The 26,101-nt window shown below is 32.3% G+C and overlaps 4 protein-coding genes across 4 annotated transcripts; 1 reads left to right on the top strand and 3 right to left on the bottom strand.

Moving 5' to 3' along the window:
* Positions 1-440: 440 nt before the first annotated feature.
* On the top strand, positions 441-1,091 carry LOC133668427 (NAC domain-containing protein 101-like). Its single transcript, XM_062088276.1, has one exon. The coding sequence runs from the start codon at positions 441-443 to the stop codon at positions 1,089-1,091; it is 651 nt and encodes a 216-aa protein (XP_061944260.1).
* A 6,072-nt stretch (positions 1,092-7,163) lies between these two features.
* On the bottom strand, positions 7,164-9,072 carry LOC133668401 (chlorophyll a-b binding protein CP26, chloroplastic). The gene is made up of 6 exons (XM_062088215.1): positions 8,758-9,072; positions 8,577-8,661; positions 8,377-8,427; positions 8,179-8,299; positions 7,918-8,052; positions 7,164-7,548 (listed from the first exon to the last, which is right to left on the bottom strand). The coding sequence occupies exons 1-6, from the start codon at positions 8,975-8,977 to the stop codon at positions 7,288-7,290; spliced, it is 873 nt and encodes a 290-aa protein (XP_061944199.1). The 5' UTR covers positions 8,978-9,072; the 3' UTR covers positions 7,164-7,287.
* A 1,540-nt stretch (positions 9,073-10,612) lies between these two features.
* Positions 10,613-12,199, bottom strand: LOC133668721 (peroxidase 27-like). Its single transcript, XM_062088668.1, has 4 exons — positions 11,898-12,199; positions 11,582-11,767; positions 11,324-11,489; positions 10,613-11,226 (listed from the first exon to the last, which is right to left on the bottom strand). Exons 1-4 carry the CDS (start codon positions 12,117-12,119, stop codon positions 10,817-10,819), a joined length of 984 nt encoding a protein of 327 aa, XP_061944652.1. The 5' UTR covers positions 12,120-12,199; the 3' UTR covers positions 10,613-10,816.
* A 1,861-nt stretch (positions 12,200-14,060) lies between these two features.
* Positions 14,061-16,853, bottom strand: LOC133667876 (protein TRIGALACTOSYLDIACYLGLYCEROL 5, chloroplastic). Its single transcript, XM_062087561.1, has 3 exons — positions 16,575-16,853; positions 16,075-16,249; positions 14,061-14,421 (listed from the first exon to the last, which is right to left on the bottom strand). The coding sequence occupies exons 1-3, from the start codon at positions 16,729-16,731 to the stop codon at positions 14,328-14,330; spliced, it is 426 nt and encodes a 141-aa protein (XP_061943545.1). The 5' UTR covers positions 16,732-16,853; the 3' UTR covers positions 14,061-14,327.
* Between the last annotated feature and the right edge of the window lie 9,248 nt (positions 16,854-26,101).

Raw genomic sequence — 26,101 nt, 5'->3', positions numbered from 1 at the left:
AGATCAAGATTATAAATTAATTTTGCTGAGCTCTAGAAACATAAAAAATGTTTATTCATTTTATTATTCTACAATGTGTTAAGTTTTTTATTCGTACTATCTAACCAAACAATTTCGAAGTGCATAATATCATATTTCTCATTGTTTTTTTTAATTTTTTTTATCATCATATTTATTATTGTTATTTCCGTGGGTAATTTACCATCAGTCTGTCCAAGTTCTTCTGGGATTTAAAAAGGGAGGCCTTCCTTTCCTTGCATATATTTTCCGTTTACAACTAGTAATACAAAACAATTCATCAGTAATTTGTTGCACCGACCGGACCCTCTTTCTCTTATAAATTACTAGTAGCAGTATAGCAGCATGGATTATTCTTCTTCTGCTCTCAGATTGGCTTTCTCCCGCGCGCTGCTATCTTCTGTTTCTTTCCGGAATCGATCATGTCTCTTGCTAATATTGCTGTAGGGTTCCGATTTAACCCTACAGAGGCTGAACTTGCTTGCCATTATCTTTACAACAAAGTCATGGGTCTTCCTCTATCTTGCCCTTACATTGTTCAAGATTATGATCTATATGGTCATGAGGAGCCTTGGCAAATATGGGAAAATTTTGGAGAATACAATAATACTACTAGTGATGATGAGGATGATGATGAAGTTGAGGCTGGTCCGTCCCCTCAGGATGATCTTTTCTTTTTCACAAATTTGAGAAAGATAAACCCTGGCATGAAATCCTCCAGATTTGATCGTGGTGTTGGGTCCAATGGGGGCCGTTGGCATGGTGACGATGTTCATTCATTCCATTCCGAAGGAATTACTTGGAATCGAAGGAGATATTGTTACAAGAATCCCAATATAGGCACTCCTGATGCTTCCTGGATTATGTTGGAGTATTCCCTCGCTGATTCTCTTATGCAGAATGTTCCTCATTATACTGTGCTCTGTCGAATTCGGAAAAAGAGTAACACGAATTGCAGTAGAAAGAGGAAATCAAGCCAATCTAGCTCTCAGCCTAAGCCTAAACGCCAGTCGAAGAAATTGAACTCGAAATTGAGGACACCTCCGATTAAAGAAAAGAAACTGTTCATGTGACAGCACACCCACCTCACGTTCACGTTCCTGTGCCTTCGTGAGAATATCTCTGATCAAGGCTATAAATTGATATGGTTCTCAGTTCTTGAAAAAAATGTTATGCATTCTATTCTCTGTGGTTTCTTGGATGATGGTGTGCTGCTGCATCATCTTCCTTGCTGAAAGAAACCAGTTTTGATGGTGATGACTTCAATTTCAAAGATTGCGCCCCATTGTGTGTTTCCTACAGTTACGTTATAGCTAGATTGGCTAGATGCAATTGTTGTAGTTATTTAAAATTAAAACTTACAATTGTTTAGTTTATGAATTAATAAAAAATAATTTTTTATAAACAAAAAACTGTTTTGTAATAAATCAAAACCTAAACCTAAGACTAGATTTAGGACCCGAAGCTCGTGGATTTCACTTTGTATAAGTCTCGCTTCTCTGAAAGTATTGGTGCCCTAAAGACATTTTTTTTTAATCTTTTTAACTTATCATTATATAAATTACAAGAAAATCTCATATTATTTTGAAGCGTTTTGAGTTTCATAAAAATATATCAAATAAAAATTCTTTAAAATCAATTACACATCCACCTATAAATCTTTTTAGTGGTTAAAATAAAAATATTTTTAAATAAAATTTTAACCAAAAAAATAAGTAGAACCCACTTTTAATTTAATATTAAACATATGTTCATTAATCATGTTTTTTTTTTAAAACAAATTTCTAACTGTTGTTTTATTAGTTTGCACTAGATTGATGGTTCTCATTTTACTGAAGGTCAAACTGATTTTTTTAACATAAAAAAAGATATTTAGGTCATTGTTGTCAAAATCGCGAATTGACTCATAAAATCGTATAATTTTATGAGTCAACATGTATATAACGTGTAAAATCAGATTAAAAACTCGAAAATCAGCAGACTTGGTCAACTCGAACCAAGTTTACGAGTTTGACAAAAGTTACAAAATTTATTGACTCTCCCTTCTGAGTTCATAGTTGACGGTCCCCACTCCCCAACCTTTCCTTTCCCCTTTACCTTTTGCCCAAATCTCACATTCTTAACCTTAATAGGCTAACAACTTCCACTTTCTCTATCAAATTATATGACATATGCATAGATTCAAGAGAAAGGATTGATGATCACAATAAGGAAAGGCTTGAAGACGGGTTATGGGTTGAGGATATTAAAAGAAGTTGGGGTTGGTGAGGGAAAGGTGGTTGTGGAATGTGGGTGCGGTTTAAAGCATGCAAGAATCCGATGGAGAGAGTGCTTTGATGCTCCACTCCAGGACTAGAATTGATTATTGTTGATGATCACCATGACCACTAGCTAATCTTAATCACAAGTTCCCCTTCTCTAATAGCTACCAACATATATTCATAATTGCATAATTGTACTGAAACGTGAAGATGATAACTAGAGCTTGGTGAGCATCCTCATTTTAATGGGTGTCATTAAACTCGGTTTAGCTACATTGGTTCATCTTATTACTTGTTGATCTGGTTCTTTTTAGGTTGAGTTTTAAATTAAATTAGGTAGTGGTTGACTTGGCGTGATACAATTGAAGTACAACTTAGACGACTTTATTAAAATATGGTTTGATTTTTCAATTTTTTTTAAAAAAATCTTGAAAGATGTCGTTCTGCATTGATCCAGATCAACTAGGGCTAGTAGCAGCACTAATACTCATAATATCGATGCTGATACTAGTAGTAGCAGTAATAATCTTTTAGATAATAATGATTTTGATGAATGTTTTAGGAATAATGGGGAAGATAAAGACAATGAGGCCATGTTTAGTTTACATGACATACCAACAATTGTTTGTTTTAGATTTGTTAATTTTTAGTTAATAAAATTCTATGGACATAATTGTATTGTATTTTTAAATTATTTAAACCATGTATGAATTTTTATTTGAATTATGTATTTTAAAGTTTTTGGACATTTGTGTTGTTTATTTCACTTTTATTTTAATTGTATTACATTTGGAATTGTCAATATATTATTAATTAAAATTTTACTTGCAATTTTATGATTCGAGTTTATATTGTATATTTCATATCGTGTCAAAAAAGTATTTTTAACAACCTTGGTTTAACCAAGCGTTGCTAGTGAGTTTTAAAGAATGAAAAAATAAAATAAAAATGACTCCAGTCATAGGCTCTATTGGGTCCGATAAGATGGTTTCATTTAATTATATGATAGAAAAAGCAACGATAATAAATACACATGATTTTAAAAGAAAAAGTGATAACAATGACTAGAAAAAAAAAGAATGCTTATCAAAAGGGGAACAAACTACAAAGCCAAATTCCAAGATAATCCAATGTTTAATGATGAAATTGAAAAACAAATTAAAAAATAACAAAGTAAAGCATCTCAAGTCAACTTGAGCTAGCATGACAAACTCGCAATCCAAGTTTATGACCGGGCCAACCTCATAGAAATAAAAGTGAAAAAATAATGATAAGTGATTCCCAACAATTCAAATATAGAAGGATGAAATAAAAAAAAACCAATCAATTAATAGCTAAAAAAACACATGCAAACTTGGGTAAGACTGCCAAATGTTGTGCGTCGAATCATATGAACATGATAATCTAATAGAATGCAAAAAATAAAATAAATGATGAAGCTTAGTTTTAAAAAGAACTCAATTTTGAAAGACGAAACTGAAGAAAGAGATAAAACAAACCAACCCAAGAAAAATAATTGAGTTAATTGGCAAAATCTATTTTCCAAGTCATGAGATTGCGATAACTTAATTGAAAAGAAAATAAAGGAAATCACAAAGCTCATTTTGCAAAATAAACAACATCGAAGGGTGGAATATACAAAATATAAAAAAGTGATGTCAACCTGTGTTAACTTTTCAAACATGTGACCTGAGTCTCTAAATCAAAAGCACCCCATCTGACAAATCCATAAAGTCTAATTCCCAACAAATCAAATATTGAAGGATGAAATAAAAAATTATATAAAAGAATAAAAAGATAGAAATTAAGAGTATGAAAACCAAACTTGAAAAATGAGAGTACAAATTAAAATTTTGTATTGAAGGCAAAAATTAAAAAAAAATATCAAGTTCTCAAATGGATCCAAAATAGAAAATCAAAATCAAAGGAATGAGGACTAGATTTGAAAAACATAACATATCACAATTATGAATTCAAGTATGAATTTAAAAACAAATTAAACTTTGACAAAAGAACAAAAAACAAAATTTTTTTTAAAAAATAAAGGACTAAATTTTGAACGGCATGCGTGAATTTTAAGGTAAGGAGAGAGAAAAGAGGAAAAGAAAAAAGAAAAGACCGTTGGTGAAACACCATCATATAAACAATGACATGTGCCGTCTCACTTAGATGGAGACACCTTGACGCTTCTAACACCATGGTGAAAGCTAACGTTTAGAGGTCAGGAAACATTAAATACGTTGCTAGAAGACCACAAGCATCTCTCACCTGCACATGCTAGCCAACTGTTTTTTAAGTTATATTTTATATTTCAAAAATATCAAATTGTCCCTTAATTAATTTGATAATAACTAAAAAATTAGGATGAATAAATAAGTTTTGCTTTAATACTAATTTAATTATTTTATTTTGCTTTTAAAATGTGAAAAGACCTACTTATTCTTGATTAAATGATAATAACTAATAAACCTTATAAAAAGACTTTATTATCCTTTATAAGTATTTTCATTGATTTTTTTTTAAAAAATGTAAATTAATCATTATATAGTTACAATGAAAAGTGAATCATCTCACTTAACAATGTTTTTCCCTCTCTATGTATCTTTTATTAATATATCAACTTCACGTTGACTAGTTTTCATTTGAGTGGATGGATTTTGGAAACTTTTTTAAAAAGTTTTAAAATTTTTATTTTTTTTTAAATTAATATTTTTTTATATTTTCAGATTATTTTAATATATTAATATTAAAAATAATTTTTTAAAAATAAAAAATATTATTTTAATATATTTTAAAATAAAAAATATTTTAAAAATCAACTGTTACCACATTTTCAAATACTCTAAAATTGAGTTAGCGACGGTCTTCAAATATATTTGCTTTGGATGTTTCCGTTAATTTCTGTTCTTGCATTGTTGAGTTGGAACTCTTTAAGTATGTTTTTCATTACATATTCGGTGGTTTTTTCTTTCTCGTCCACATTTAAACTACATAAATTGGACTTCAAAGTTTTTTGTTTTTTTTAAGAGAAAAAAAGCATTAATTTGATCTACCAATTTTGGGTATTTCTTTTTCGATGAATGAATTTATGTTTAGAATGGAGGGAGTTGAGATGTTCCTTGCGTTATCTTCGTTGCTGCAGTTTTGTAAAGGGTTTTAAAAGCATAGCAGGTCCATTATTAATTGAGAGCAGGTACTGATGCATTGTTGCAGACTCATCATGTATAGGTACTAGCTTTTGCAGGGTGGCCCTGCCGTGTATTATTTTACTTTGCATCAGGATGCTAATCTTTTAAATTAATACAGAGCTAGATTCTTCATGACCAGATAAACGGGTATCAGTTAGGAGATCAAAGCTCTGCCATGACCCTGGCAATACATTTGGTTTAAGCTGGCAGGAAGAACAAAGCGGTCCTGTTCTAGTGAAAAAGGAAATGCTTCCCTGCCTTTCTGTTAGCTGTTCCCCTGTTGCCTGAGGAAATCATTATCTTTGATGATAATCTCCTTGATTAAAATGGATCTTATTTAAGTATTTTACAAATAATGCAAAAGATTTTCATTATCCCTGCAAATCGCAAGTGCTATTTCTGCAATTGCTTATTGAAAAGTATCATGGAGGGATTATAAATGCAGGGCACATTTGGTTTCCTGGAAATAATTCGTTTTTGGGCAGCCTTGATCGGTTATGACTCAGTAGTGTCTGTTAATGATTTCCTGCAGGCTTAACCATCAGAGAGACTTGCCTGATTGATCTAAGGCTGCTTGTTGAGTAATTTATCTGGTAAAAATATTGAGCTTGTGGCACTGACATCACCTGATTGTTTGAACGGTGACTGAAATGCATTGACGTAATTGAAACATTTAGCAATATTTGATGTGTGATTAGAAGCACTCAAGGAGAACTGAACGAGTAATATAATGTTCCTCGAACAACTTGAATATTGTTTAGGATTTGCTTTCGGTTGATGGTTCTGCTACTATAGGGCAATGCAAATATATGAACTTCAGCGTGTTCATGCACTTCCCCGGGCCAGCAGGGTTTGTAACCAAGAATTTGAACGTATTACCAGCTGTTCTTTCTGGTTTATTTCTCCCTTAGATTGACTAAGACTCCAACTCAATTTTTGATGCCCTGTCTCAGTGGCTGCAACATTTTAGTCTTGGAACTGGATGATCAAAGCAGACTGTTGCATCTATGTGCACTGCAATGGTAAAAGATGGAAACTTGAGGTAGCTTGCCTGCAACAAGGCAGACAGTTGCATCTACACTGTGTTTTGTCAGCTCCTAAGATTGACCAAACTCCAAACTTAGTTTTTTGTTGAAAAGAAGGGACATTGTAAGATCTTTGATGTGTACTCCTATAGGTTTATCCTGAATACTGATGCCGCACTCTTGAACAGTCAGCTTGTGATTGCTGCTAAATTGTGAAGGAGAGAGCACAAAAACAGAATAGATACAGTGTAGTTGTAAGAGTTATCATCAATTTACAGTGTAGAACAGGCTAATTTGCTCTTTCTAGGTCTTAAGCTAATTTTCTTTCTGTTGCAAATCACAGCCTCAGTTTTGCTTCTTCAGTGAAACAACAAACTATTTTCTAGTACATTAGTCATATTGTGTCTTCTTCTTCTCTCTCTCTCTCTCTCTCTCTCTTTTATTAATACAGTGCTGAATATCTGACTAGCTTGACTACTATTTCCACAGCACCAGAATAATTCCATTAACAAAAAATTATCACTCTGCATGTCAAAAATAAAATAACAAGGCCACTTGTGTACTGTCATTTACCTTGGAATTTAGTGTTGCCTTTTCCCCTTCACCACATATGAGTATCTCTGCTGAATGATTATATTTTGCAGTTATGTATAGGTGAATAATTGTGAATCTAAACGAAAGATCAGATTTCAAGTGCATGGATTAAGGTTGATCGCCCGGTAACACCTTGAAATATCTCAATGAGATGTACAGTGCATTTAGATTATGAGTAAGGGAACATCAAGAAAAGTAAAATCACAGAGAAGGAGCTCTCTCAGCAGAACCAGCAATGACAGTGAGCAAGTTGTTGCCAAAAGGATCGCTGAGATGTTTTGCGAGGTTCTCCACGGGACCTTCTCCAGTAACATAAGCTTGGAAGTAGAAACCCAGCATGGCAAACATTGCAAGTCTACCATTCTTAATCTCCTTCACCTTCAGGAGTGCAGCTTGATCAGGATCCTTTGCCAAGCCCAGTGGGTCAAAAGGACCACCCGGGTGAAGCTTGTCATCAAAACCCTACCAATAATACAAGATAACAGTGTCATTGCCACCATTTAGAAAATAAGGTAACCCTACCAGTAATTAATATTCAATCGTAAATCTCTACCAGCATATTTGAGAGCCTTAGGCCATGCACCATACAGTTCAAATAGATTTTAAACATGCAGATTTCAAAATCTTCTCAAATTACACATAATTGGTTGTTAATGACCTTGTTTAGCAAATAGAAGGGGAAATTGGGACACGTTAACCTTGTAGCTAAGAATTGTGCAACTAATTATCCTATAAATGATTCATAGTTCCTAGTATTGTAGAAGTGCAGGAGCATGAAATGAGCTATTCTTAGATTGGGATGGTAAACAAAATAGTGTCCAAGCACAGTACCAAGCCATTAGTGATTCTGAAATATTCAGCACCGCCAACAAGGATAACCTCAGCAACGACAGCAAGGACGAGGTTGATGGGGATGTTCTTGCCAAAGTAGCTCAATGTGTTGCCATCAAGAAGTAGAGCTCCTGTCTGCAGCAAGTAAACAGAAATCATTTATACTCTTGTCTAGTATCATGATAATTTTCTATCAAGATTAATTCCGAGACAAGAAAAATCAACAACTGTCATTGAAAAAACCAATAAAGAGTTGCATACCTTGAACCAGACAGCTTCTGGCCCACAGTTGGCTCCAAATTTGTTGAAAGCTTCAGGGATGATGAAGCCAGCTGCTCCAAGCATGGCCCACCTGGCGTGAATCAACTCGAATGCCTGATATCTGTAATAAAAAGTATAATCTCCATCAGAAAAATCGACATGTTTAAGAAAGAAAAGCTAGAGTCACATTGAACATACTTTTCGAAGTCTTCTGGCTTCTTGCTGAGACCAAAAGGATCGTAACCATAGCTGCAAGTCACATGTAACCACATCATTAATATTTATAGCTATCAGTCAACATATATAATCATGACAGTAAATTTAGAAACCATAGCTGTAGTTTAATGGAATAATAACCAAGATCCAGTTAAGATAAAGAGCAAGAAAAGTGATCTTACTCTCCAGGGACTTCTCCAGTCAAGTATTCTGGGATCTCAGATCGGTCCAAGAGCCCATCCGGCAAGAAGATTCTTCTGTCAGGACCTGAAACCACCAAAGGAATAGCATTTTTTTAAGCATATAGAACTCAACTTCACCAAGTTGAAGAAGAGAGGATGGACGGAAACATGGATCACTTACCATACCACTTGGCGAGCTCCACATCAGCTGGTGAAACAGCAGAAGGCTTTGGTTTAGGAGCGGGCTTCTTCTTGGAAAAGAGAGCAACAGTCTTGAACGTGGCAGGAGTTGATGCAGCCGGAGAAGCAGACCTGGTGGCTCCACTGAAGTTGAGAGCGTTTCCTAGCATTTCAGACACTCCAAGGGAGGCAGCTGCTCTGGATGCTGCCAGGGAAGCCATATCTCTTTGTTGCAAAGCTTTCTGTCTTTCGTGCTGCTCAGGCGCTTCTGTTGTGGATTGGATAAGGTAACAATGGGATGTAGAAAAACTGAATGAGGAGATACTTTATGCTTGAGCTGGTGGATGTCGACATGCCACATTGGATACACATCATGGTTTGTGATTGGCTGGTGTAGCAGATGTGTAATCTGACACAGAGGTTTGATAGGGTGGTTTTGTTGACGTGGAAGATCACGGGGCTGACGTGGAATGCTCTTGAAGTTCATGGATAATATTGGTGGCCTATCCAAATTCTCATCCATAAGTTTTTGTTGTTTTACACAAAAGCTTTGGCAATAACAATGCCCTCATAATCATGCAGTGGCCATCAATAGAAGGTGAGAGTGCTAGGCCACTATTTGTTATTATATATATTTTCAATTGGGTTTAACGGAATTTTAAAAATATATTTATCTTGAAAATATATATATAATTAATATTTTTATAATAATTTTAAAGTGCTATGTAAAAAATTTAAAAAATTATTTTAATAAATTTTTAAATAAAAAAAAAAACTATCACATCTAACTAAGAAAGGGTTTTTACTTCCGTAACTTCAACGGTGACTTGTAACCAGGCATAGTTTGTCACAACAGTTGACTATGTCATGCACACTTGCCCGATGTACCCATAGTTCGCCCATTGATTGCTATTTATAAAATTAATCCATATAGATTAAAATTGATTGATTAGTTGATATGGTGGATTAATCTAATATCATTACTTTTTGTATTAAAAAACAAAAACAAAACCTTGAGAGATATAGCTCACTGGTCAGGCTCTAGATTTGTTCCCTAAAGGTCACCAGTTCAAGTCTCACAAATCTTAGGGTCACTGCTGGTTTACATGGTTGTTAACTTCAGAGCTCGTAGGATTAGTCGAAGTACACGCAAGTTGACCCGAACACTTATGTTAATAAAAAAAATAATATCATTGTATAATTCAATGACCTAAGTGATCTATAGCTTTTTTTAAAAAAAAAATGGGTTTTGAAGACTATAATATGTAAGAACTATATCTATAAAAATAAAAATTAGTCTGATTATCTCATTCTGTTATCATTTTTATACTTACCCTTTGTGTTTTTTAAATTACAGTTAATTTATATTACAAATTTTATTGTGCGTATAAACAATTTATTAGGATCAACCATATAGTTTAGTCTATTTTACAATAGGATGTGAACTATTATACGCACAACAAAGTTTAGGATATAAATTATAATTTTTTTAAAAATAAAAAAATAAAAATAAAATTAATTAAATTATAGTATATAAGGATTAGTTCTGGTGATGATTAATAACGTGCATGATGGATGTAAAGATGAACAGTACTCAACTTGTTTTGCAAGTCCATTTTGTGCTCCAAAAAGGATAAAAAAACTTGTAATAATCAATATAAATTGGTAGCCTATAATTATATCTTGAATCCACATCTTGCTATAATAATTTTTCGTTTCCTGTTCTCACACATCGAATTCACTTAAGAAGGTGAGCAAGTCAACTAATTTAACTAGAACTTTGCTTGATTTGCCAAGCCTGTATTGAGAATATTCAACCCAACAATATATATATATATATATGAAAAACACCAAAGTTACTATTTAGTGATAATTTAACTACTATTTGCTATTGATTGAGTAATGGAATGGATTTCCACACTTCAAACAATTAAGCAAATCGTCAAGGAAAAAAGGAAAGAATTCTTAACAAGGTACGTAAAGCCATACAAATCTTTCCATGCAAAATAATAATAATAATAATAATAATTTATTCCATAATGACAGTGAACTTGAACTAGTTAGTTAACCTTGCTGCAAACTTTCCTGATTTCACCAGCTTTACCGGTTAGAACTCCAACCCTGCCCATATTTATCATGGAAACACCAAAGTCTTTGAAGAAAGTGGATCTATGGGTCGCAGCAGATTGAAGTTTAACATAAGCTTTTGTCTCACTGTTGTCAAGGAGAGCTGCATCAGACTGGAAAAGTCCCCTTCTTTTAGCTACGAGCGTATAATAGCTGTTGTCGAATGTCCTGACACTTCCAGGATCCATCTCTACTAGCGTAGTTTGATCTCCTACCTTGCATCTACTCTTCAGTTTTTCTATGTATTCTGAGTCCAATGTGGGATCGGTGCTATCCTTTCCGGTGGAGTTGTAAAGCCGAGAGCTGAATGAAGAGCAATGAGAAGTGCCAATGGTGTGCCCACCTTTGTGACAGAATTACAGAATAATTAGAATTTACTTCCGTACAATCTCTTCTTACAAGACTCTCTATAAAGAACCTGAAGTGAAATGCTCAAGTACCTGAAAGCACTACGAGGTCCTTCACGCTTAGACCCTTCGAACGAAACATTGATATCAATTGAGAAATGTTTGCGAAAAATGGTGGCAGGTTTGTCAAGGGCTCTAAAAAATTGGACACCCTTCCATCCCTTCTTCCAGTTTCAACCTCCCAGAAAGGTCCCATAGTCTGATAGATAGGATAAATTATTATCAATTAAAACCATTCTGTTCCTTAAGATTTTTCTTACAAAAGAAATTATCTTGAAAGAAATTTCTTACCGCAACTGTGACATCCCTAGCCACAATGGCCATGATGTCCGCACAGGAAACTACTCCAGGACACTCCTTTTCTAATGCAGTCTTGACTCTGTCAATAATTTGATATCCTCTAAGACTTAAGTTCGGAGGTGAATCCTTTTCAGCTTGGCCAGTGCTAGAGTTCAAAAGCACCGAGCCATCACAACCCTGTAGAAGATATATAATTAGCTAGTCATCATAATTAAGCATTGTTCATGAGTTCGAGCAAGAAAAAAAGAGAGCTTCAAACTGTTTCAGGATTTTCAAATGATCAGAGATAGATTAAAGGCTCACATACCCTAACAAAGCAGTCATGAAAGTGCATCCTCAACAAAGGACCACTAAGGCTAGGAGCTACTTTCATCACTTGATGCATAACCTCTTCCACAATAGCCTCAGCTTTTGGACATGTATCCTTGTAAAACCCTACCCTCAACTGCGCATTTGCCGAGTTAAAGACCAATACCAAGAAAACGACCTGATGAAAGATTAGACATGGGGAAAGCTTTGAGCTAGCCATGTCAAGGTGACAACGCAATGTTTTGAACCTTTGTTTCTTGGTGAGAACTCAATGAAACATGCCACCTCTTTTATACTAGCCTCGACATATATACTGTTTATATCGTGGGAAAAGCTCTCTTTACAAGATGTTCGATCTGCTATTCCCTTAAGAAAGTCAATTAATAATATGATTTGTTTTTGTTATTTAAATCATGTGGTGGCGCATAATCACATCCTAATTTTCTGTTGACTTAATTATTATAAGATCATGATGGCTCCATTTTCGTATTATAAAGATGAAGCTGCTGGAAATGATCTGTGACAGCACAGTAGATAAGGAAGGCTTCATGTGATTGCTCCCATTGGATCCATATTATAAAACAAAGTAACTAAGCTATACACAATCAAATTCGAGCAATTCATGGGGATGAATGAACAGTTGGCCGTAATTCAGGCGGCAAAGATGTTCATTCTACCACTCAATTATCAGCTAACTGGATTGAAACTTGAATCTGCATGCTTGATAAAAATGAACATATAATTGAATTTAAAAAATCTCTCAATAATTCTCGCCACCATGGCTGCTTCTCTCAATGCCACTTGGACTAATTAAGATTCTAGCAACAAAGTCAGACATGGTACGTCGTCATCGTGCTCACGAACTGCTGAATATATAAATATTGAAGTTGAGACGTTTTCTATCCTAGAGATAGCAAATCAAGGTTGGAAGTTATTCTATCTTCACCCAATAATAAGCTTAAATTCCAAGCTTGTCTTTACGATAGAAATAAATAGCATTTGGTGAAATCCTTCCTTATTTTTTTTTTCTTATCTGAAATCAACTCTTTTATCATGATGCGAAAGTACTTCAGCAAATATTCTACTTCTGATCATATATACAAATCAACTTGTCTAGATCATGATGGTCTTGGCTTGCAATAATATTGATCCACAAAAGTTTTTGAAGGAAATTATATCCATCTAATATTATTATTAAAAAATAATATAAAATTATTTTTAAATTGTTAATATAATTTAGAATTGAAATTAGTATGGATATATTTGTTTTTGCTTCTACTTTTATATGTGTTGTGAGTACAATTCTCTACAGCAAAAAAATACAAGAGCAAAAATATCAAATTTATATTTTTACAGTTGTATTTTTTGTTTTTAGTGGTGAACCTCACTACTAAAAATATCAGATACGAAGCAAAAACAAACATGTATTAAATAAAGTAAAGTATAGAAACTTCTTTCTTATAATAAGTGAGACCAAGTCTACACTATGAGAAAGTCATTTTTTGGAAGCCACCATACGGATAATCGCTATTAATAGCTTGCTAGCTTGGTGGTGGGTTCTATGGAAGTTAAGTACATTTTTTTATATTGTTTTTTGCAAATGAGTGGACATGCATTTAAACTAATCCAACTTGAAGATCATATTCTTTCAGACTCGTACTTACGTTTGCAGATGCATGTATTGAAATTAAATATTCATTTATATGATTTTAATTAAAACATAATCCATATTGCTTAGAGTTTTAGATTCTCTGAGTTGCATGAAGCATGTTCCATCCATCTACTCCATTGCATGCATTTAATTAAGAACGTCTTGCATTTACGCTATCTTTTAATATAAATATATCCACCGAAAGTATATATTTATATTTTTTCTAGTTCGTATGTTTTTTAAAAGTCTTTTTTTGTTTTAAAATGTGTTAAAAGAATTGAAGAATCCGATGACTTGAAGTCACTATAGAAATCACCAATTAAAAAGGGTATTGACTAAGGTTAACTAGGAAGCAAAATTTGCATCCTTCCAGATCAGAACAGGCATGATTATCAGAGAGAATAGCTCAGCAAACTCCTAGCTCTTATCAGCAGAAATCCTGGCATCAAACACTCTCAAGGCAACCTAAGATATAACTGCTGCTACTTCAATAGCAATGCTAAAAAAATCTAGGAAAAGCTACCATTGATTATAATTTCCAAGGAAAAATCATTGCATCCTTTTGGCTTAATGCACAATGGCGCAAGAAAAATTTCTTGCCGAGCACAATTATTGGTACAACCGAACCAAACAACTATTGAATCTAAAATCTATGCATATAAAACAAATATGGCATAATTTCATCTATACAAGCATTTGTGAACACTCTTGTTAGAGCACTTGGATCCAAACTAATGCTATTTTACACCATGAAACAAGAGCTCTAACAGACTTCACTCATCTTCTCCACTTCTCAATTTCTCTTGAAGTTGCTTTGACTAGCTTCTTGGTGTTGATGACCAGCTCGTCAATAAGGGAACCAACCTCATCACTGATAATTAACAACACGAAGAAAAATTAATTGAAGAAAAAATTAAACTAAAAAAATCCCAATACTGTTATTTGCAAAGCACAACATATGCATATAAGACACCAGTTACTGGCACAACTTTTGCTTATTAATACTCTTTCAAATCTTTTGCTTATTAATAAACATGTTAACAAGCTGCAACACCAAATCCAGCCTCGTTAGTTAATGAGAACAAATCTCTAACAAACAGTAAAAAAGTCTGGCATGACCCAGAAGCTGAGTGAGAAGAATGCGATGTGATCATGCAAATTATAATAAAGAAACACCAAAAACACATACATGTATATAGAAGCATGTGTGTACTTCACATGCCTTTGTGGAGTAATGGGGAGAGGTGACAATGGTCTAATAGAAAATATAAAAAAATTATGAATTCACAACCAATTTGTGTCTCGTCATATGTTTTCATTATATCTAGTGTTTAAAATTATTTGCATCAAACAAACAAATGAATTTGAAAGAAACTGTATTGAGAAGCAATTTATAAAATTCATGCATTTTGTGAACCGAATAATTCTAACCATTGAAAAGTGAGAACAAAAGACACACTGAATCACAGCATCAAACAAAATCCTTACCGTTGTCCAAAATATAAAAAGAATCACATTTTCACAAATTATTGTTACTATTACAAACAAGGTTGTAACAATCCAGCCCAACCTGCCATATATTGTCCGCTTTGAGCCTTACCGCCCTCACGGTTTTGTTCCTGGTGACGCGAGCCAACTTCTGAGCTTGACGCCTCAAAACACGTATGACAAGTTGGCAACCAGCACTCTTAATAAGGCCAGCTACCACTCCCTCACCCACCGATCTGGGATATTACAATCCACCCCCTTTAAGGAGCCCGATGACCCCGTCGGCACAACCGGACAGCTAGAGAGGTCAGCTCTGATACCAAATGTAACAGCCCGGCCCAACTCACGGTTTTGTTCTTGGTGACGCGAGCTCACTTCTGAGCCTGATACCCCAAGACATGTATGACAAGTTGGCAACTAGCACTCTTAATAAGACTAGCTACCACTCCCTCGCCCGCCGATATAGGATATTACAAAGGTTGTCCAAAATATAAAAAGAATCACATTTTCACAAATTATTGTTACTATCACAAACAAGGTTGATACGTGTCTACCAAAGAGCTGAACAATATTTTGTTCCAAACTTTGTATAATGAAATTTCATTTTCATCCTATCTTCTCCTATACATCACCAACTAGCAAATCCCATTCACACACTGCATCACCAGCATGGCCGGCCCCAGAAAGAGTCATTTAGAATGCATTATCATCTTACTATTTTCAGGTAATCCAAACCAAACCAAATTTAATTTAATTTCTATGCAGCCACTGATCTCCCATTCTTGATGACTAATTTCAGTAAATGCAAACTTAATTGGTTGTCTGAACAAGGCAGGCTCCCCTGCTAGAGTAGAAAAGGCTCCCAGAAAAACTAATGCAAAAGAAATTGGCAAGTTCTCAAAGTGCTTTCCATTTATACCGCTGCAGCAGGTTAGTGAATATTCTGCTTAACACATCAAGATAAAACACGATCCATCTAAGCAAGTTCAGTGCAGTTGAATAAGCTAAACAGAGAGAAACATGATTATATACTTACTGAGTTGGAAGATTTACAGGACCACGAAAATGCTTGCCAACATTAGAGTATCTCCGTTTCTCATCATGAGCTACACCCCTCCCCACACCATAGCCAAATCCGTAACCAATCCCACATCCAGCACCCAATCCAATGCCAAACTGTAAACCAGGAATACCAGGACCAAACCCAACACCTGAAGAATTGGCCATTTAAAATCTCAGTAAAACAAAATATAATGATGATAATGATCATCATTATCACATATAAGATAAAAAACAACACAAGCTGCAGCCACCAAATAGAAATATTAAATGCAGTCAAATACCCCAACTCAAGAAAAAAAAGGCCAATTGAGAATATCGAAGTTTCAGTCTTTCTCTAGAACCCAATTCGGGCAATTAAAAAGTGGGATTTTTCTTTTTTCTATGAAGAGATTTGAGAGCACATGAATATTTAAAATAAAATTAACAAACTGATAAACCCAGGAAGAACAAGAAGAAGAAGAAGTGATGGATTACCTCCAACGAGGCCGACACCAAAACCAACACCACAGCCAGCACCAAAGCCGAAAGCAGGACCCACCCTCCCAAGCTCCTTAAACCTAACCTCTGGAAGCTTCCATAGCAAACCCTTTTCCTCTTCATCACTCCTGTTGTTGCCGTTATAGGGGTTCATCTCTCTCTCTCTCTCTGCTTTGATGTTTCTGTTTTCGGCGTTGTAGCTTTTTAGAAGTTCACCGAGAGCGTTGGATTTGTCTCTGGATAATTACCCTTCAATTCTTACAGAGCTGGGATGGAGTATGTTGTTAATGTGATCTGTCTTGGCCAACATACCAACACAACCTTGTAGTTTACAGAATTCTCACTTTCAATCCCTAACTATTAAAACCTTACAATAGTACCCTTTTATGCAACGTTTTGTAGGTTCCAATGCGATCTAGTTATAACCTCCATTCCATACCTTTTTCTTTCTTTTCCTGCTGATGCTGATGTTTCTATCTATCAAACTCCTAATATCTGGACATTGAATGCATACAATCACATTTTTCTATGAAAGTGTGAATGAAAAATTGAAAGCTTTTATTCTTTAACGTCAGTGTAGTATGAATTTTCTTTTTTGTCTAGATATAAGATATTTTTATATCAATTTTCGTATATCAATACTAATTCTTTTATCAAATTTTACAGCCATTGATATTGTGATGAGAATTATTTTTTAAAATATTTTTTATTTATAAATATATTAAAATAATTTTTTTTATTTTTAAAAAATAATTTTTGATATTAATATATTAAAACGATATGAAAATATCAAAAAACTTTATTTGAAACAAAGAAAAAATAAATAAAAATTTTAATTTTTTTCAAAAATACTTTTGAAATTTATAGGATATTTAAAAGAAACTATTGGTTATTGTTTCTACCTTCATCCTTCGTATTGATAAAAAATTATTTGTCTCAAAACATGCTATCTTCATAGAAAAAAAAATTTATTCTTGAAAATTTTCTTTTTTGTCTTGACATAAGATATTTTTATATCAATTTTTTATATCAATACTATTTTTTTATCCAGTTTTATACCCATTTAATATTGTGGTAGCGGTTATTTTTCAAAGTGTTTTTCTCTTGAAAATATATTAAAATATTATTTTATTTAAAAAAATTAATTTTTAATATCAGCACATTAAAACGATTTGAAAACACTAAAAAATTTATTTGAACCAAAGAAAAAAATAAAATAAATTTTTTTTTCAAAAATACTTAAAAGAATTTGTTTGTCTCAAAACTATTGGTTATTGTTTCTACCATTGTATTGATAAAAAGTTGTTTGTCTCAAATATGCTATCTTTCCAGAGAAAGAATTTGTTCTTGAAAGGATTAGTGAGAGAAAAAAAAACTTGAAGATGTTTAGAAATCACAAACTAACATTAAAATGGAATTCGAGTCCAAGGTTACAACTATGGATATTTAACTAGAAGTACAAGAACTTCATAGATTTGGTATGACATATCATATACCAATTAGATATGAAATTCTTATGGAAACTAAAAATGACAAGTTTCTCATACATGATGAGCCTACCAACGACATGGAAGTAATATCTAATATTAATTTTGAGAAATGACTTGAGATCATAAAATCTGAGATGGATTCCATATACATTAGCTAGATATTGATCTTGGTTGATCCATATGAAGGGATAAAACTCATTGGATGTAAATGAACCTTTAAGAGAAAAAATGACATAGATGACAATGTACACAAATACAAAGCTAGATTGATTGTCAAATGTTACAAATAAAAATAAGCGATTGACTTTAATGAAACCTTCTTGATAGTAGCTATGTTAAAATCCATAAGAATCTTATTTATTGTAACTGCAACCCATGATTATGAGATTTGAAAAATAGATGCAAAACTATATTTTTAAATAACAATCTTTGTAAATATGTGTATAAGAAGATACAACTTGAAGGTTTTCAATATAAGAAATTTACTAACAAAGTATGCAAGTTACAAAAACTCATTTATTGATTTAAAAAAACTTCAAGAACTTGGAAAATTCATTTTAATAAGATAATCAAACACTTCGATTTTATATAAAAATACAGATGAGTTTTGTGTTTATAAAAAGGTTAGTAGGAGTGGAGTTGTTTTTCTAATATTATATGTATACCAGTAAAGATCTTATTGTTTAAGAATTTCACCATGAAGGATATGAGAGAAAACAACTTATATATTGGGAACAAAAATCTATAGAGATAGATCTTGAAGTTTACTTGGATTATTACAATCCACATACATAGACAAGGTGCTAAAATAGTTTAGTGTAGAAGAATCCAAGAGATGATAGTTATCTATTTTACAAGGAATACATCAGTGTTAAGACATAAATTAAAAAGAGACATAATAAAAAGGATACTTTATACTTTAGCTATAGGATCCATAATATATATGATGCTATGTACAAGACAAAATGTATCTTATGCTTTAAATATAACAAGTAGATACCAATCTAATATAAGTAAAGGTCATTAAAAAATAGTTTGAAAACCCTTAAGTGCTTCAAAAGAACTAAGAATGTCTTTCTAGTCGATGAAGAAGATAAACAATTAGTTCATGGTTATTCAGATTCTACCTTTAAATCTAACATTGATGATAGCAAATCTTAGTCAAAATATGTTTTTACTTTAAATGGTAGTGCTATGAGTTGGAAAAGTTCCAAACAAGAGACTAACAAATTCCACAACTAAAGTTAAATACATATCTACATTTAAGATAACAAAATGAGTTATTTACACAAGTAAAGGAATTAAGATCTCATCAACGATCCAAACATGTACTTAAGAAATTTCACTTGATTAAAGAAATAATAAAAAGAAAAAAAATGCAAGGATAGGTTGTGTACCCACTGAAGAGAATCTCATAGATCCTCTCACTAAGACATTATCTCAGTAGAAACATGATCAATATATGGGGATTCCATATAGATAGATCATTAATGTCTATAAAAAGATTCACGTGATAGTTGTATAAATGATTCTTAGACTTGAGATCACTAAACAATTTTATATATGAAATATTATGCTTTAATCCTAACAATACATTGTCCTAATCTGGGTAACAAATAAGCAAATATTATATATAACATGAACTATATAAAGGTGATTGGGTGATCAAGAGATGATTAATCACCCTAGGTGAATTAGAAAAAACAAATTACACATGTTCTAGATAATATTGATTGTAAAATCTGTGTATAACATAGATTGAGATTTGAAATGAGTTTCATATCGCATTAAAAAAATTAAAGACTATGAGGGTTAATGATAAACATTATTTGATGGAGAATATACACTTCATGTTATAGTGTCTAAATCGAAACATTATTAATGAAGAAATAATAATTATACTAAGAAATTAATCATTAAAGGTTAAGTCAAACAACATATAACTTTCTTAATATTTGAGGGATCATGTCAAGTTACTAAATATTGTATTTCATATTTAATTATTAATCAATTAATTTATTGATTTGATAATAAATTAAATTATTCTATTTATTTTATTTAGAATTGTGATTTATATTTGGATCAACTTATTAATAACCTAATTGGTCACACATATTAAGATTCATTGGTTAAAAATTAAACCGAAATGATTAATCACGTGTAACTTGATTGTAAATAAGTTTTAAAGGTTAATGACTAAAATATAATTAATACAATATATTACAATTCTAGACCTAGAAAAATCAAATAGCTATTTGATTGAGTAAATTTCTAAAACTGTCATTAAATAATATATGTTATGCTACTTAATAGACAAATAGTTATTTATAGGTTTATTAGTTTTTTTCCTATAAAAAGAATATTTATAGGAAAAAACAATACTGTTCTTATTCTGCCCCAGGAGAGAATAGCCCAAGCTAGCATGACTAACCAAATTAGAGTTTTATCATTCTTCATTTAGTGAATTTAAGGCAGCCAATTTGGTGTCTGATAAAACATCTTGTTTCATTCTGTGCTGAACAACTGTTATCGCCTAGAACTCGGAGAGTATCAATGGGATATTATTAGATCCATCACCTGCAGCATACTGACTGTAAGTGCTGATGCTGCAATGTTTCTGATGACCTACTGAAGGTTAGCTCTGTCCAACGTTCCCAGTCGTTGGCAACTGAACAAGAGGTTTCACAAATCTGGAGAAAATAAGGCCACAATAAATTAATTTGATAATCTGGGAAGTTCTGTTCAAAGTTCCTTTTGCCGATGAATCTTGAGCAAAAACATGGAGCAACAGAAACATCCTTTTGTGGCTGCCTAGGCAAGACCCGTCATTTTGGGTGGACTCCAAAGAATAGGATGCAAAGCCAGGATACGCCACCGAAGAGAAGGATTCTTGAAGGCTCTTTCGCCAAAGCTGAAGCCGATATTATTTTTCTATCTTCTGCAAATCTGGATTTGTGCAAAAAAAAAAAGGTAGATAAAGTTTCCAAATAGACTAGATATGAGAGTGTGTTCGGGAATGCAGTGTAAATTGTATTCTTAAAAATTTATTTTTGTTTAAAATAACTTTTTTTATGTTTTCAGATCGTTTTGATGTGTTGATATAAAAAATAATTTTTTAAAAATAAAAAAACTTCATTTTGATACATTTCTAAACGAAAACACTTTAAACTGCCAACACTACTATAATCTCAAACAAGCTTTAAATACTTGGTTGCTAGACATCGCAGTGGGTAGAGATAGTATATATTAGATTAGATAATTTCTTGAGCTACTTACTTGTTAGATCAAATTTCTATTGAAGATAAAAGAATTATTCTGATGTTAATAACAAGTTTTTTAATAAAAAAAATTATAATTTGACTAAAATAAATTAAGATGCTATCTTTTTTAAATATTAAGATGATAATATATAAATTAACCTAAATTTACTCGAACCAACTTATATTAATCTATTAAATTTCTAATTCAAGTCATGAGATTCTAATAACTATATAAAAAAAATAAATAATTTTTTTATTATTATATTTTATTCCCGATCAAGACAATATACTTTTTTTAAAAAAAAATACAAACTATACATATTCTCTCAATTGTATCGTCCTATTATGCCAAATTGCACCTTTTATGCTTAGTGAGTGCTGAATATATTTATCCCAAGGTTTTTTTAAAAATAAATAAATTAGACGGCTTACAGTTTTAGCCTTTTTGAAATGTTAACCTCATAAATTAATGGCTGCTAGTGGTTAAAATATGAATACTTTGTATTATCTTTATTTATAATCTTAAATAAGATAAAGATCAAAACAAGAGAACGGATTCCTAAAGTCAACCTTGCTTGTTTAGATTTGAGGTTTTGATGCGCACCTTGTTCAAGAGATTCATAATCATATCGAAGACTAAAGAAAATTAAATTAAGATTTATTATTAAGCTTGATATAATAATAACCTATATCAAGAAACCAAAATAATAAACATTAAATCCCTACCCAACAATTATGAAGTGATGTGAACAAGTAGTATGGAAGACACTATAAAACTTGATAAATTCTTTAACAAGTTAAAGTAGTTCAATGAAAAATTAAAATAAGAGAGTCCTCTCATAGTGTACACAAGAAATGCCAAACAATGTATTATCTACCTTAAAAAAAAAAAAAACTTTGCATGAGTTTTTATACTTTGGAGAAACTAAACCCTAGTTAACCTAATGGGCAAACATCAACCCAAATTAAAATAAATCCCAAAGTATCTCAAATAAGACTCAAGACATGAAAAATAATAAAAATAATAATTCTGAAAAATAATACTAATTTTTTGCACACTATGAATACAAAAAGACAATTGTTAAATGAAATCTTTGCTTAAAAAGGATCCTTGGCCTAATAGGATGTGGTGCCGTCCTTTAGTATCCAAAACAAATAAGGAAATAATTCTTCCTCAACCTCTTATGTTTCCACATATAATAAAAAATCATCCTATAGTTTGATATCCATAAAACTCATGGAAACACGTAACCCCATAGTTGTCGAAAGCTCCCCCTATATCTAATCTGCGATGCCAAAATTAATTAAGCCTAGAAAGTAGATAGTTAGACCCTTCTTGTACATAGATTAAGTTGACTAAGTTCTGATCATCACTTGTTGAAGTTGTAGCTTCCTTGAAATTCATCTTGGCCCAAATACTCTAAATAAACCCATTAAATATATCTTTGAACTTCTTTGCCCTTGATCTTGTTATTGGCCCAACTGGAATATCTAATGAATCATTTTGTGTAATTTGTATCGCATCATCCCCTCTCCCCTCAAAAAGATTTGATCTCGAATTATCACCTATATCAAACAAAGAGAGATAAAAAAAACATCAAAATTAGTACTAACATCATACTTATTTGATAGATCTACTTTGTAGACATTGTCATTAATTCTTGTAAGGATTGGGAATTGACCATCTCCTCCTAGCATCAACTTAGATCTCTTACATTCATGAAACCTTACTTTACATATATGTACCCAGACCCAATCACTTAATTTAAATATAGCCTTTTTTCAACCAATTTTTGACCCTTATTAGCTTTAAATGCATATTGCTTTTTTTTTTCCTTGTATTTTCTATCATACACTCTTTTGCACTATTTATACTTTTTCATTGTCATCAAGATTAACCCTTCCATCAATAAGTAAATGAATCAAACCCAAATAAGCTAAAGGATTAAAGCCATAAATAATTTCAATAGGAGAATAATCAGTAGTAGAATTCACACTCTTATTATATGCAAATTCAACAAACTATAGGCAATCTTCTCAATTCTTCAAATTCTTTTAAATGATAGTTCTTAATTAACAATGTAGTTAAATTCCTATTAACTATTTCAGTTTGACTATTTGTGTATGGGTGACATGTAGTAGAAAATAAAAAATTTATTTGTAATTTACTCCACAAAACCTTCTAAAAATAGCTGAGAAATTTAACTTTACAATTCGAATCAATGCTTCTACTATCCCAATGAAGCCTAACTATCTCCTTAAATAACAAGATATAAAATGTGTTATTTTAAAAAACCTATTTATAACCATAAAAATAGAATCCATATCCTTTTTTGACCTAAACAAACCTAAATCAAAATTCATAGATATATCAATCCAACGTTCCTTAGGTACTGGTAAAAGAGTATACAAACCATGATGTAGGACCTTAGACTTAGCTTGTCTACATGTTATGGATCTATCAAAAATTATTTTCACATCCCTATTCTTCTTAGTCTAATAAAAGTGTTCATGCAAAGCATCTAAAGTCTTAGTAACCCAAAAGCATCTCATTAATTTGCCTTTATGAGCTTCATGAATATAAAACTCACGCATAAAAAAATTAGGTATGCACAATCATTTTTATTTAAACAAACAGCCATCAAACCTGTAAAATCTATCAAATACCAAATTCTCACATGCTTTATAAGTCCAGACAAAATCAATATTATTATCATATAAATCTTTCACATGCTTAAAAAGTACATACCTTGACGATAGTGCATCAACCACTAAATTTTGCTTACTTTGCTTGTATTTTATCACTTATAGGAACGCTTTATGATCCATTTGACATGTCGTCAGTTCAGCTTCCTTTGACCCTTCAGATGTTTCAATGACTTATGATCGAAATGGATCATAAATTCCTAAGGTTATAAGTAATGTTGTCAAGTCTCCAATATCCTTACCAAAGCATAAAGCTTCTTATCATATATAGGATAATTCAAGGCTGTACCATTGAGCTTTTTGCTAATATAAGTTATGGGCTATTTTTTCTCCATTAAAATAGCTTCAATATCTATCTTGGGGCATCATATTCAATCTCAAAATTTTTTATAAGTAATTTAATGATAACAATAGAGCTGAAAACAATTTTTCTTTTAACAAGTTAAATGTGTGTTGTTGTTCTTTATCCCATTTAAATCCCATTTAACAATTTCAGTTAAAGGTTCGGTTAGAGTGATAAAAGTTTTAATAAATCTTTGATAAAAACTAGTCAAACCATGAAAAAATCTTACCTTTATGATTTACTTAGTTATAAGCTATTCTTAGATAGCCCTTATATTTTCCTCATCCATTTCAATACCTTTTGAACTAACAACATAATTGTCATACCCGGACATCAAGATGACCAATTAAAAATATTCTAGGAAAAAGAAAAAAAAACAAATACTTGACATCTTGTTCTTGGGGAAACAATCTCGTTTAAGGAGTTGCCATCTAGTGTTATGGTCATTAGGAACCTTAACTGGTCAACATAGATTCTTTGGCACGATAGTGGTTACATAAAAGAAAAGATACTATCACCCATTAAGCATCCTACATGAAGCAGACTGCATTGTTGGTTTTGTCTTAAATTGCTACAAGTTTTTTTTGTTCTATTTTTTTATAGTCCTACAATATTCCTAACTCTAACGTCAATGAATATTTATATATGAATATTTTCAATTCTAGCATTAGTAAATATTACGCAACCCAAAAAGTATAATATTCCTAACTCTAGCGTCAGTGAATATCATTATTATTAGTAAATATCAAGGTTGATATTTCTGACTTCGACATCAGTAAATACTAGGATCGTTTAACCATTAATTATCAATTTAAAAATCACCAAAATTCAAATTAATTTAAATAACACATTTAAAATTTGCAAAAAAAAAAATCACAAATCCATCTATTGAGAATTCTAGAACAATGCTAGGAGGTCCCTAAGTTGCAGGAATAGTGGCGGCATGTGTACCTTCGCATCCCTACCAGTGGCGGTGCATGGGTTCACGTGCCCCACGAGAAAAAAAACCAGGAAATGGGGATCTAGATTGGCTCCTTCCCCTCTTTCCTTTTCTGTCGATGGTGAGTATCACCACTACCTGCATAACAAAGAAATCACACCAGCAGTTGATTTTAAATTTTTTTAGATATGTTTCTATTTTTCTTCCTTTCAGGTCCATCGCTAGTTATTGTTCCAATAGAGTGGCCGAATTGTGAGGTTTAACATTGCTTTGCAATTTATGGTTGGGTCTTGGTTCAGATCTGTCATGATGGGGGTCAAATCAAGGTTATAGAGAAGCTGATGTTACGGTTGTTGTGGCACTTTATTGGTTGAGTGGAGAAGACAAATCAGATCTGAGGGTGAGAGACAATAAGAGGTGATTTGTGGGGGGCTAGTTTAGAGAAGGAAGGTCTAGTGGAAGAAGGTTGTGGGTTTAGGTTAATGAGGTCGTGGCCTCTGGATCAATGATTAGTGAATGGAAGGGAGACCTGGTTTGTGGTACTAGGGAAAGAAGGATGTGGGTTTGGGTTAGCGAGGTAGGTGTAGGGAAAAGGTGGTTTGTTTTTCCACAAGTTGACAAATCACACCTTTAATTGAAATCAATACTTAATCTTTTAATTTAAAATTTTAACCCCCTTAAAATTAAATTAAAAGCAAATGGGTCAAAATTGAGTTATAATAATAACCAAGAAAGATAATTTTTTCCATGCAAAAGTTATACTTTTTTCAAAATAACATATAAAC

This window comes from Populus nigra, chromosome 11, assembly GCF_951802175.1.
Source record: "Populus nigra chromosome 11, ddPopNigr1.1, whole genome shotgun sequence".
NCBI lineage: Eukaryota > Viridiplantae > Streptophyta > Magnoliopsida > Malpighiales > Salicaceae > Populus > Populus nigra.
Note: the sequence above shows the minus strand (reverse complement) of the source record. Positions and strands in the feature narration are given on the sequence as shown.

Bases quoted from the DNA above. Each gene is read 5' to 3' on its own strand.
- LOC133668721 (XM_062088668.1), bottom strand. From the start codon at position 12,119: ATGGCTAGCTCAAAGCTTTCCCCATGTCTAATCTTTCATCAGGTCGTT. The intron at 11,768-11,897 runs GTATGTGAGCCT...TATCTTCTACAG, and splicing joins TTCATGACTGCTTTGTTAGG to GGTTGTGATGGCTCGGTGCT. The intron at 11,490-11,581 runs GTAAGAAATTTC...CCTATCTATCAG, and splicing joins CTAGGGATGTCACAGTTGCG to ACTATGGGACCTTTCTGGGA.
- LOC133668401 (XM_062088215.1), bottom strand. From the start codon at position 8,977: ATGGCTTCCCTGGCAGCATCCAGAGCAGCTGCCTCCCTTGGAGTGTCT. The intron at 8,428-8,576 runs GTAAGATCACTT...TGTGACTTGCAG, and splicing joins ACTGGAGAAGTCCCTGGAGA to CTATGGTTACGATCCTTTTG. The intron at 8,053-8,178 runs GTATGCAACTCT...TACTTGCTGCAG, and splicing joins CAGAAGCTGTCTGGTTCAAG to ACAGGAGCTCTACTTCTTGA.
- LOC133668427 (XM_062088276.1), top strand. From the start codon at position 441: ATGTCTCTTGCTAATATTGCTGTAGGGTTCCGATTTAACCCTACAGAG.
- LOC133667876 (XM_062087561.1), bottom strand. From the start codon at position 16,731: ATGAACCCCTATAACGGCAACAACAGGAGTGATGAAGAGGAAAAGGGT. The intron at 16,250-16,574 runs GTAATCCATCAC...CCAATTCTTCAG, and splicing joins TGGTGTCGGCCTCGTTGGAG to GTGTTGGGTTTGGTCCTGGT. The intron at 14,422-16,074 runs GTAAGTATATAA...GTTAATTATCAG, and splicing joins CCTGTAAATCTTCCAACTCA to TGATGAGGTTGGTTCCCTTA.